At 42.3% G+C, this 12,524-nt stretch overlaps 1 protein-coding gene across 3 annotated transcripts in view; it reads left to right on the forward strand.

The window, feature by feature from the left end:
• The first annotated feature begins 209 nt into the window (after window positions 1–209).
• Window positions 210–12,524, forward strand: part of LOC103810906 (serine/threonine-protein kinase BRSK2) — a 160,827-nt gene continuing 148,512 nt past the window's right edge. For 2 of the 3 annotated variants that reach the window (XM_009083835.1, XM_009083836.1), the window contains exon 1: window positions 214–305. In XM_009083835.1, coding sequence (XP_009082083.1) covers window positions 300–305 — 6 coding nt within the window. In that variant the 5' untranslated portion in view covers window positions 214–299. Of the gene's footprint in view, window positions 306–12,524 lie in introns of all 3 variants that reach the window. The other variant, XM_009083837.1, reaches the window with a different exon arrangement.

Raw genomic sequence — 12,524 nt, forward strand, 5'->3', positions numbered from 1 at the left:
GCATTAAGGATGTTGATGGCTTCACTGCCAAATGGTCTCAATGTGGGCTGCAGGGTCTTCATTACTCATAAGACCTTATCTGGCTGGGGGAGTGGGAATTTGTTTGCATATAAGTTGCCAACTGCTGGATAGTGTTCTAATAGCAAAAACCTCAACAGCGACTGTCTCTAACCAATTCTTCCTTTTTATTTTCCTTTATTTTTCCTGCAGGTCTTGTGAAGTTGGGGGTTCACTGTGTCACATGTCAGAAGGTTGCGATAAAAATTGTCAACAGAGAGAAGCTCAGTGAGTCGGTGCTAATGAAGGTAATTTTCTAATGGGAGATTGAAAAAAAATGAAGTTCCTGGCTCTGTCTTCTGTTCCATGCAAAATTAATATCTTTAATTACGTATAACAAACATCCCTGTCAGTACTAGGATTATGCAGAGCATAATAACAATAATTTAGTTATGGGGGAGGCTAGGGCAGCTGAAATTAAATGGGAGTATTGCCTGTGCATTGTGAACAAAATAAATGGTCAGCTGCAGAGTTGTTGCTCTGCTGCTGAGGCAAGTGTGTGTTGGGCATCTGACTTCCACCACTGCAGTGGTGTAGTTGTGGTACATTGCAGTCTGAGGTGTACAAATGTCACTGTGAAGAGATTTAACAGAGGCTGGTTAATCAGTTGCTTGAATACTCCTACTGCTTGCTCTGCTGCAATGGTTCTTTATGACCTGATGTGCCAGTGTCTGTGCTGTTTAAAGCTGTTATAATTCTGTTTGCAGTCCACAGAGCCATTGGAAACCATAAAGGTGTTTGTCCCAATGGTCCCAATGACTGTAGCATTCAGAAGAACTTGGTTTGTTTTTTACCTAGCCTTGTGATTCTCCTCACATGAATGTCATTGATTGATCTTGGAAACCTAAAAATAAAATAAATATATGCATAACGGTTTATTCATGTGATTTGGTGACTAGAAAGGCTAAATTCAGCTTGATGGAAGGGAACACAACTGCACTGCAATCAACAGAACTCCATCACACTGTCACCTGCAAATTAACAGGTTTCCTTGCAGCATAGGGCACTTTACTGAGGTAACTTCCCTATATAAGCACACAGAGCATATATCTTTACACTGCTGTTTCCTATATGGACTTCTGTGTCAGCTGTTTCCCAGAACAAGTAGGTACAGCAACCTTACTTGGAGCAGAAAGAAAAGGGACTTTAAGCCAATATGCAGTCAGTGAATGTTACACATACTGTGTAAGTTGTTTTTTTTCAGAGAAGGATTCTGGAAGTCTATATTTAATTGTAATGTATTCAGACTTACCTTTCTGGAATTTCATTGATGTATTCCCTCTCCTGCAGTACTGTAGATTCAAACAGGCTTCTAATATAGACAAAAAGTTAGAAAGTGAAATAGGTAGGACAACTGTGTGTAAATGGTAAAATCTGAATGAGACACTAAACACTGAATATTTTCCAGAGTAAAATAATAGGAATATTTTTTAAAAACATGAGCATTTTGTTAGCTGAGAGACACTGTCTGATATCTGTATAAAGCATTTTATTTACCTCATTGATTTTCAGAGTAGGAGGCAAATCTTTAGCATAGCAAAGCAATCTCTCTGCTTTAGTTGTGTTGCATTACCTCGATTGTAGTATGAAATCTGAGTAGTGAAACGGTGTGTTAGGCCCCTTGTTTACACGGCCACATGCTGAAGCGTGCTGTGTTTTCTGTGAGATTGTACAGCATCTTCCTCAGGAGGAAATCATACTTTGTATCATGGTTCTGGTTTTCTGACTCTTCTTGGTGCAGTTTTCTTTCAAGGATTCTGTTCTCTCTGCTCAGAAGGTTGGAACAGATGGGATTGAAGTGGTTTGCCCAGTTCTTGCATAAATTCAGTAACCAGATGTCTTTTCAGGAATTGTGTTTTCTGTGAGATTGTACAGCATCTTCCTCAGGAGGAAATCATACTTTGTATCATGGTTCTGGTTTTCTGACTCTTCTTGGTGCAGTTTTCTTTCAAGGATTCTGTTCTCTCTGCTCAGAAGGTTGGAACAGATGGGATTGAAGTGGTTTGCCCAGTTCTTGCATAAATTCAGTAACCAGATGTCTTTTCAGGAATGGAATGCCTGAGACTTCTAAGTGAATTTGGAATTGACTCTACTGTTAGCCAGCTTAATCCAGTCTGGCCAAAGGGGAGAAATGCTTGCAGCTTTTGGCAATCCCAGTGTGACCAGTGTGAAGCATCCAGCTGACAGCTTGCTGTGTGGAGTCAGCAGCCACAGGGAAATAGCCAACAGTGAAACCAAGTCACGGTGGTGTGGTGGCATTCCCACTAGCTTATCAGTTCCAGTGACTTTCTTTGCCAGTGGGCTGTGCAGAACAGACCCTGGAGCCAAATGATTCAAGACCACAGCTACTCTCCCAAGCCAGGCCTGGATTGATGGACTTTGCTTTAATCCATCCTTGGACAGAAAAAATGGATCTGACAAACATGTACACCTGCCACATGAAGCTGTAGCACTGCAGTGCTATGGCCATTTATCCTAGAGCATAAGGAAGAAGTCTGCTCACAGTCCTTTCAACATCTAAAGTGACAGGCACAAGCATATACAGCAGGCTGCTTTCTTTGTCATCATTATTCTGTTTTGACTTGCTTCTTGTAGCCTTCATTTCTCCAGTATTTTATTCTGTACATTCAGGGAACTGTCCCTTCTTTCTGCAGCTGCTCTTCATCTGAGCTGTGTAGAATTGAGAGGCATTTGGTAAAGTGCTTTCTAATCATAATGTCATAGTATCGATATTTCTGGAGAGAAGAATTTGGAATTGAAGCAGCTGGTCTCAATTAGCAGAGCTGCTGCTATGGAGATGATACACGGGCAGGCACCACGCAGCACAAGCTGCAGTAAGTGTATCATCCAAGCACTTGCTGCCCTGTCAAAGGACAGGGCTGCTCGATGCACAGGAAAGCCTTTTGCTTTGTCATGCCCTTAATTCACTAAATGCAGGCTGGGGAGCAGTGTGTTCCTTTCCTAGCTTCCAGCTTGGGCCTCCTTGGAGCCTGGCTTTGGGGCAAAGCTACAGATGTAATTTCACAGTTGAGGGCAAAGGGTTGGTTCTGTTCTCACTCCTGCTTTCACACAACTGGTAAAAGCTTCAGCTGGGTTTCCTCAGCTGCACTGGGGTAACCTCCAATGATGGGGAGATCTGCTTCCCACCATAGCTCTGGCTTGCTCTGGCACAAATTGACAGGAAGATTTCAGAAAGGAGTGTGCTACAGGGAGTGTCCTGAGATTGAAATACGGTTCATTCATTTTCTTGAATTACTTCTGGATTGCCAACAGGGAAATTAGGCCCAGAATACAAGTGTTGAATCTGCCTGTAAAGCAGTAAGCTTTTCTGAACATGCAGGTTCACTACTGACAGCTGCATTTTCAGTACACCAGTAGAGGTGTTTGGAGATTATAATTTCAGAATATAAAGGTTAAAACAAGTTTTTCTCTAATGTGACAGAAGCTTGTTTGGAAACGCTGAGGCGTCTCAGGAAATGTACTCAAAAAAGTCCTTTCTCCTCTTTACTGCCTCACCAGTTTTCTTCCACTCCCTCCTTCCAAAGGGTAAACAACAACAAAACCCCTACTCTTTTGGTGATCCATCAGACAAAACACACTTTGGACAGACAGTGGTAGTAGAAGCAATGGGAGCATAAAGGGTGAAGAGCGAGAAGGGGACAGCTGGCCTTGGTCTAATTACTTGAACACACAGGCATCCTGAGAAAGCCAGATGTCCCAGGCTTGATGACTGGAGCCCAGAGCTCCATATGTGGTGCTTTGTGTCCATGTGCCTTTTGTTTCTTCTGAGTCCTCCAGTGCTGGCCTTGAAGCAAGTAAGGCAGATATGTCCAGGGAGGGGGATGGGAAAAGACACAGTCCCACTGTTGTGAAGCTCAATTGAAATACAGGCAGTGGGTTTTGGAGAGGCTCTGAGTTGGTTTAGTGCCTTGTGGTGCTAATGAGCTCTGCTTCTGAAAAATTCTGCGAAGGTGTAGTGTATGTTCTTGAGCAAGGAAGGTCTTGCAATGATTACTACTATAATCACTGATTGCTTGAAATAATTGAGTGGAAGAATAGGTAGGAGAAGTGAGTGTCAGCCTCTTGGAACTGACAGGGTGACTTAGGGAAGCATACTCGTAAATAGACACTGCTTTGCATGATCTTTTCATCATCTCTTGCTTCTTCCTGAGCTTCTATTTCAATAGGTACTTATTTCTCTACTACCTTATCCTACTTTTGAGTCTTTCCTTCCTTCTCCATTTTCTTTCAGTTGTTCTTTTGCCTCTTTTTAACACTTTCATTCTTAATTTCTCCCTCATTCTGTGATTTCTTCCTTTTTATCTGTTTTTTTCCCCTTTTGCTATAGAAAGTCATGCACTAACTGTCATTGTTTTGTTGCAAAAACTGGTGAAATGCAGCATGTCTGATTAACATGCCCCTTCAAGGAAAAAAGTTTAGAAACTGGACACAATTTAGAAAATATCTGAGAGAGTAAGTAAACAATCAGAGCTTGTGTTTTATGAGACTCAGGGGACTCAGCCTAACTAGTTTATTCAAGAGAAGGCTAAGACATAACTTAATCATGGTCTGTAAATACTGATAAGAAGGATAAGCATTTGATAACAGAGGATATTACAGTCTTGGGTACACAAAGCTTATTGGAAACTAATGGTTGTAAGCTGTAGGTAGATAAAATGTAGAAATACTAGGCCTATTTGACCACTGGATGAAGTTACTAATTGGAACAAACCACCCAAAGCTCTGGTGAGTTTTTCCCCTGAAAGACTATTACACTTCATCTTAAACTGCAGTGTGATTTTTCTAAAATCTAGATTCCTAGTTCAGCTTCAGCTGCTGGACTTGAAGCAGGAAGCAGCTGAAGATGGTTTCCTGAGCTATGCTGTGCATTAGCAACAGCCTCTCTGGCCTTAAAATCCACGGAGCTGTGAATTTCAATCACACACTTGAAATCAGTAAAAAGTCACGTATCTCTGTATGGAGTATAAAGAGAGGCACTTGTGCAAGGTGTCTGAAGTAGCAGAAATTTAGGCTCCCCGAAGTGAAGTTAAAAAGATAATACTTGAGAGCAGCATCTGCTCTTTGTAATACCTTATTTTCAGACATTTCAAAGAGTATGATATTGGCTGACCTAGCTGTCCTCAGCTTCTGACTGGGGGCTGGTCTACAGAAATCAGTATGAGAACATCAGAACAGCGTCAGGGGGAGACAGAATTGGACTGAATAGTATAACTTGGTTCAAGTTCAGCTTTGATCACAACAGGGGCAGTTTCCCTGACATTAACAAAGACAAACTCACCAGTACCAAACCTCGATTTCATCAAATCAATACTTTTTCTAATAGTGGCCTAATTGTTTTCCAGCTTCAGTATTTAGGAGTTTTGCTATTGATTCTAATGGAAATTGCATTGAGCTGCTGCTGAATCCCACTGAGTACCTCTACCATTGAGTGCAAATTGAACAAAGAAGCAAGACCATGGGATATCACCAGCAAAATGTGTTCAGATTAATCTGGGATACTGGCACACAAGACTTTGGAGGTGGTTATATTAAAAATAGTAAATGTGAGGGCAATTATTTCCTTTTATTAAACAGAAGTCCCAAAGAAAAGATTTTAAAGCATTCATCAAACTTCCCAGGATTCCCTGTTTAAGAAACACTGTGCTAACTTGCTGGCACTCATATGTTATTGATTGGCATATTGCTGTGAGAAAAAAAGTAACCCAGAGGACCTTGTGGCAAAAAGAATAATAAAAGATAAAGGAAATTAAATCTCCTCTAAATATGTACATACTCATATTTTTGCTTGCTGTTGAACTTGCAGGTTTCAATGCATAGATGAGTATATTCTCACTTACATGGGTTGTCCCTTGCATATTTGCTGCATATGCCTGTCAAAAACACCCTCTCACCCTCATTGTGGTTTATCTTCAACCTGGAGCATTACCACGCGCCCGTTGGCTTTTAGCACTGGAAGAAAGCAGATGAGAAGTGTGTGTGTGTGTCTGTGTGCATGTTTGACAGTGCGTAGGTGGTGAATAAACTGCAGGAATGATTGGCACCCATCAAAGAGCACGAGTGCACAAACACACGTTTATCCCCTGCCTCTGCGACCCTTGTTCGTATTCCGGTAGCAACCCAGTTAGCACAGCACAGCTTCGTGTGTGCAAGGAGTTCAGTGAGAAAAAAAGCACCTTGCAATATGAAAAACACAGGCAAAATAAAAGGGGCTTTTTTTTTTCCCCCTGGCTCCCTTCTGCTATAGGGAGTTTGGGATTAGGGATCTGTTACTGAATGTATAATGCAGAGTGTTTTGTTTTAAACTGGAGCTGGTGGGGAGCATTGAAAGCCTGTTCACTTGTCATCTGTTTGAGTAGTTAAAGAAGTTGGGTAATTGTATTTTTCCTTCAGAGAAGAATGACTCTCCGCCTCCACTTTCCACCACACCCACGAGGAACACAGTTTGAGGCATTCTTAAAGAAGGAAATTAAACAGGAATCACGAGCACATGATGTACCTGTCAGAGGAACAAAACCTTTCAAGTGTGCATAGTGCCTTTTGCTTTCTAAAGTTAGTATGATCAATTGAGGCATTTGGGCAAGTTATAAAAATAATTGGCCCTATTTTTTCTACCCTACTTTTAATTTGTATTACAGCAGTCTGGCTCAAACCTCTGTTGTACCCAACATGTTCTACCCACAGCCCTGTGTGTGCAAACACAAAGACACACACAATCTATCATCCTCATGTGCTGCCTTGGTCATACAACAATAAATGTCCCTCATGAGCCCAGACTAGAGCCAGCTGACATCAAGTAATGCTTTTTCATTCTATTTTCCTTGATCACAGCCATAATGCCTAGATGGGAAGTCACTGCTCCCACAGATGAGATGTCTAGATGTACCCAGTAATCCAGTCCTCATCCACCTGTGAAACTACTGTCAGTAATTAGCCTGTAAAAACCCTTTCTGTTCAGCTTTGCCTCTAACAGTTTCCACTGTAATTGCACTGTGCTTGCATTTGGGGTGAGATTGACCACAGTTTGACTTCAGATTGCTTTCTGTACCGAAGCTTCTGGGAATTCTCCTGTTCCATTGCCAAAGCTTAGTTTTATCAAAATACGCTGATTCACTAAAATGTTTCCTCTGAAATAACTTTGGCTCAGTGAACTCCCAATATATCAAAGGCTAGGTTTCTTTTGAACTCTCTCTGCAATTGTAGCAGGCTGTTAGGGAGTCCTGCTTGCCTTCTCCAAAGCAGAGACCCTGAAAGCCCTACCTCTGCAGGGACTCCTCTGCCTCTTAGCCCTAGGTTATGAAGCCAAGGCGTAGGAAGTCTTGAGACAGGCTCCAAGAATCCACAGCTGTGGAGCAGACCCAGCATCCCCAGCTGGAGAGATATGTCCCTACACTACATGGGGGAGTGGTAGAAAGCACCAGAATCCTCAGCTGCTCTCAGGCTTGATGCTCAGTTTTTTGGGGAGGACAACCAGTAGGAGTTTCCTTGAAAAGCAGGGGGAACCCCAGGTGAAGATTAGCTTCCTGGCCCAGTCTTGAAGATATGGGGTGTGGAGTGTGAAAATCGAGACTGGCATACAGACGCCTGGTCAGATCCTGTAGTATTTCCAGAATTTCTGACTGGCTGGGCACCCAGTTGGTCTGGAAACATGAAGCATCAGACTCCCCCAGCCTGGGTAGTCTCTGTAGCAGAGCCACCTGCAGCTGTGGTCTCTGTTAACTCCAGATGTGGACCTGTAGGCTCTTCGGTGAGTTCAAAACTTTGCTACTTTTTTATTTATTTTCCTGACTCACTGAAAGTTGATGAAAAATGCTAAGAAGCATTGGGGTTTGATCTGACTCAAGCTAAAACCTTTAATTGACTTTTTCTTCCAGAACTTTAACTAGGTCTGTTCTGTGGTAAATTAATCAGTCTGAAGAGGTACAGGATGAAACCTATTCCTGTCTGCAGGGCGTAGAGGCTGCCATAGGAGAGTGGGTTCTGGCTGAGCCATAGGTAGAACTGGCCACATTTACAGAAAGGAAATTCATTTTAGATTATGGACAAAATCACTTCCCAAATCTTTTAAGCAAAAACTGGAGTTAGGGGAACATGTTTTCTGACCTGAGCTACAGAAAGGTTAAGTTATACAGCTGCTTATAAAAAATATTTTCTTTCCTCACAGAATTTCTTCCTGGACTGAGAACAAAACTCAGGGTGAAACTCAGATGCAGTCAGCAGTATGAATGCAATATTGACTGAATTATTTGAAACATTTATCTATAAGCACCAAAGCAACAGTATAGGATTTTAAAAAGCATTCCTCACCCCACCCCATATGTTGGAATTGAATGAGTGTGTATTGTGCCAGGATGTATTCTGTGGGGATTTTTTAAGACTGTTGTACCCTGTTTTCATAATTCTGCCGTGCTGGTGTTTGCTCAGTGTCATTGCAAAAGCTTGTAAACAGTTTAGGAGGAGAAAGATTCCACTGCAATACAGCATATGCTTTGCAGGGTGATTTCACTAAGAACCTAGGGTAACTTGGCAGGTGTGGTTAGCTTATTGTATGTTTTCTTTTCCATCTTAAACTCTTTTTTTCTGGGTTGCAGATGAAAAGACTTCTGATTCCATTTTACATTGGTTTGTATGTCATATTCCAGAATCTTGCCTGGAAACCTTTAAATTCTTTTTTCTTTCCTCTTGAAAAGAGAAGCAGCATTAGATCAGAACAGCACTAGCAGTAATGGGGCTTCAATTCTTCAGTAGACTAGCTGAAACCAGAAGTGGTTCAGGTGTTTGACTCTGCATCATGTAGAATAAAAACCATAAATATCAATATACTGATCCATCCCAATTCAGGAATATAGTCCATCCCTGTATATAGCAGGCAAGCCACGTGACCAAAGACTTTGTTCAAAGATTATCTTGTGCTTTTGCTGAAACAACTGTGTGGTGCATTGTACGCCAGCATTACCTGTCTGTAAGGAACATTTCTGAGTGCTGTATAGCTTGTGAGTTTCTCAGCTCAGACAAAACGTGTCACTTAATGGATATTTAACTGGTCCAACTGAGAGCCAAGGTCTGGCATTGCAGTCAGTTTGAGGTTGCAGGCTCTCTCTGTTTGTTTTGCATGCTTCTATCCAACATGAACATTTTGCTGATCATTTGTTAAGTGTAAACCAGGCCTCGCTCAGCCTATTCCCTGCAGTTTGTGCTATTAAGTAGTTGGCAGAAATTTAGGAAAAATCTGGGAAGGCTCAATCCCAGTGCAATTAACTGCTAGTTCCAGAGCTGTCAGATGGAGCTGGATGCACTGTGCCATGGGTTTACTTTGCTACTGATCTCTACTGGTAAGTTTATAGGTGCTTGGGCATTTCCTCTTTTACCAGGTGCTGTCTTTGGACTTGCTGCCTTGCATTCTGGCATCCTGAGATGCTGTATCTGCAGTTAGCATGTATTTCATACACTGGTTTGTTCATGAAGAGTACTCCTGTAGCAATAAACCCTGTTTTGCTTTCCCCTGCTGTCCTGCTGTGGAGGCACACATCACACACTGAGGAGACTCCAGAGTTTTAGTTCAAAATGGTATTTCTTGTCCAACTCCAAGAGAATCTTGCAGGTATGACAATATTGAGAGAGCTCAAGCCTGTGCTCTAGTGGTCTAGCTACCATGCAGTGACAAAACTGCAGTCATGGCGTGGTTGATTTTTCTCCAAAGTGGGAGTAGCAATCACTGCTTTGTGAGAACACCTGGTCTTCTTGAACCTTGCGCTGTAATGGAAAATGGTGCACTCTGCAGCTGCATGGAGAGGCAGCAGCAAAGGCTTTGTGCTGTGAGGGACAACAGAGATGTTGCCTTAATTCTCTCCAAACCACAGGGAAGGTGAGATTGAGTTTAATCTTGGACTTCTGCATCTGTTGCAGTCTCTCAGTATGTAGCAATTGCAATGTCTTTGTTACGTTACCGTGCATTGTGCCTGGTGGAAATAGGGTCTTTTGAAAGTGGCAAGAAATTCTGGGGTGCAGGCTGACTTTTTCAAGAATGCTTGGTGAAAACTCAATCAGGCAACCAAAATCATTGCCCTTTCTGGAAATTTGTGGCAGATGCTCCAGATTATGCTAAAATTAACACAGTTGAAGTCTTGTTTTAGAACATTTTGGTACAGCAGGGGTGAATAGCTGTCAACACCCAAAAAGATGGATATGGCCTAAAAAATAGGGTCACTTGTTCCTGTTCCTGGCATGTACACCACAGGCAGAAACATTCTTGTATTGCTCACAGCTCTCACAGGCACCTCCTCTTCTGTAGGTAGGAGGTACTTTCAGTAGGAAAGTGGTGAGGAAATGTCACTGGTACAAGGTGTAACACAGAGAGTGCAGCTCACTAGTTTTTCCCTACTTTTAGGTCTCCTGTTTCTCCAGAAGGCAAACATTCTTTGTCTTCTGTATGTTTCAGATGCAGGCATAACTACAGGAAATAAATAACAGCAACATGTATAAACCTTGTTTCTCCTCAACTCTGTTCACAGGGAATGCTCCTAATGGCTTGTTTGTACCCTTCTGTACAGCTCTATATAACCAAGTGACCAGAGCTAGAAGGTCTAAAGTGAAGAGGAGTCACAGAATATAGTGAAGGGACTGGAGCACAAGTGTCATGAGGAGAGGCTGAGGGAGCTGGGGGTGTTCAGCCTGGAGAAGAGGAGGCTCAGGGGAGACCTTATCACCCTCTCCAACTCCCTGACAGGATGTTGGAGTCAGGTGGGGGTTGGTCTCTTCTCCCAGGCAACCAGCAGCAGGACAAGAGGGCACAGCCTCAAGCTCTGCCAGGGGAGGTTTAGGTTGGATGTTAGGAAGAGATTCTTTGTGGAGAGAATGATCAGGCAATTGGAATGGGCTGCCCAGGGAGGTGGTGGATTCACCATCCCTGGAGGTTTTCAAGATGAGACTGGATGTGGCACTTAGTGCCATGGTCTAGTAACCATGGTAGGGTTGGACTCAATGATCTTGGAGGTCTCTTCCAAACCAGGTTGATTCTATGATTCTATATGCAAAAACCATCATAAGAAATGTGCCGGGAGATGGGAATTGTGTTACTTGTTTTCTTCATTGTACCTGAAGCAGATTTTAAACAGTCATCATACAAACACATAGTTGTCCTATAAGAATTCCTATTATATTCCTAAATAGATTAGATTACATTTTACAGTGTTTTGAAAGTCTGGTCACACTGTCTGAAATCTGTCACCATGGATCCTTGTAATAGACTGGAATTTACTATTATTACTCCATGGTCAAAAATCTGCTGTATGTTTCTAGATTCGTGTATGTGGAGATGGTCCAGCAGGAAGAACTTGCTGTCAATAGAGGCAGAATCATTTCCCCCAGCTGTAAAATACTTCAGCATAAAGTTATTTTTGAGATTTTTCTTCTTATATTTTCTTCCTAATACCCTGAAATAAATCCCCTCAGTCTAATGTTCTTATCTCCTTTCTTTGATGAATTTCCTCTCTTCACTCCTGCTCCCTCAGCTGTCCCTGAATTTCCTTCCTAAATCCTTTCTATCCTTTACTAACCTCCTGTTGTCCCTCACTGTCCACTGCAGCGCTATCAAAGCAGAAAGGAAAGAGGCACACAGTAAGAGTACATATTATCCTCTAGGTATTATGGGTTCATTTTATCCTCATTTCCACCTCTTAAATCAATCCCTGATTTATCAAATCCAGAAAACAAAAACATTTACTTAAGGACAACTGGGTAATAACACTGGACACAGGACTGAGTGGCACACAGCTGTTCACACAGTCAGCTGAGGTTGTGTTTTCACTTCTTTTTCATCTAGAGATGTAAGATGTGAGTTTAGCAGCCACAGAGGAACTTGGATTAGGGAGTAGTCCTGTGGGGATACCTAAGAGTACCAAACCTCTTCTGGGCAGCAATGCAAATTGTAGATTTGATTGCTGTTTAGTACCAGAATATCCCCAATACAACAGACAAGGCACCTGGGCCCTGCCCAGTAGTCTAGCAGAATAAAAAGATATATTTCACAGAGACTGACATGGAAGTCCTACAACAGGTGGAAACAGATCTAAATACAAACTATAACAGTAAAAATGCCCTCAGAGATCTGTTAATCTTAAAGCCTTCATTTTTTAAGAGAAAAAATTCTCTTTCCTTCCTGCATGGCTGAACAAGGCTGTTAGTGATGAGGAGTAAGTAAAACCACTGCTCAAAACTGCTTTGCTTAGTATTGAGGAGAGAGTAATACCAGTTACCAGTGTCCAAGGATGTAGTATCTGCTCAGTGCTGGGTGAGAACTGCTTGTGCACTGAGAGGGCATGTACTATACTGAGCCATTTAGGGGTTGGAATGGATCTTACAGACCATCTAGTCCCAACCCCCTGCCCTGGGCAGGGACACCTCCCACCAGAGCAGGTTGCTCAAGGCTTCATCCAGCCTGGCCTTGAACA

The sequence above is a fragment of the Acanthisitta chloris genome, unplaced genomic scaffold (assembly GCF_000695815.1).
Source record: "Acanthisitta chloris isolate BGI_N310 unplaced genomic scaffold, ASM69581v1 scaffold1421, whole genome shotgun sequence".
Classification (NCBI taxonomy): Eukaryota; Metazoa; Chordata; class Aves; order Passeriformes; family Acanthisittidae; genus Acanthisitta; species Acanthisitta chloris.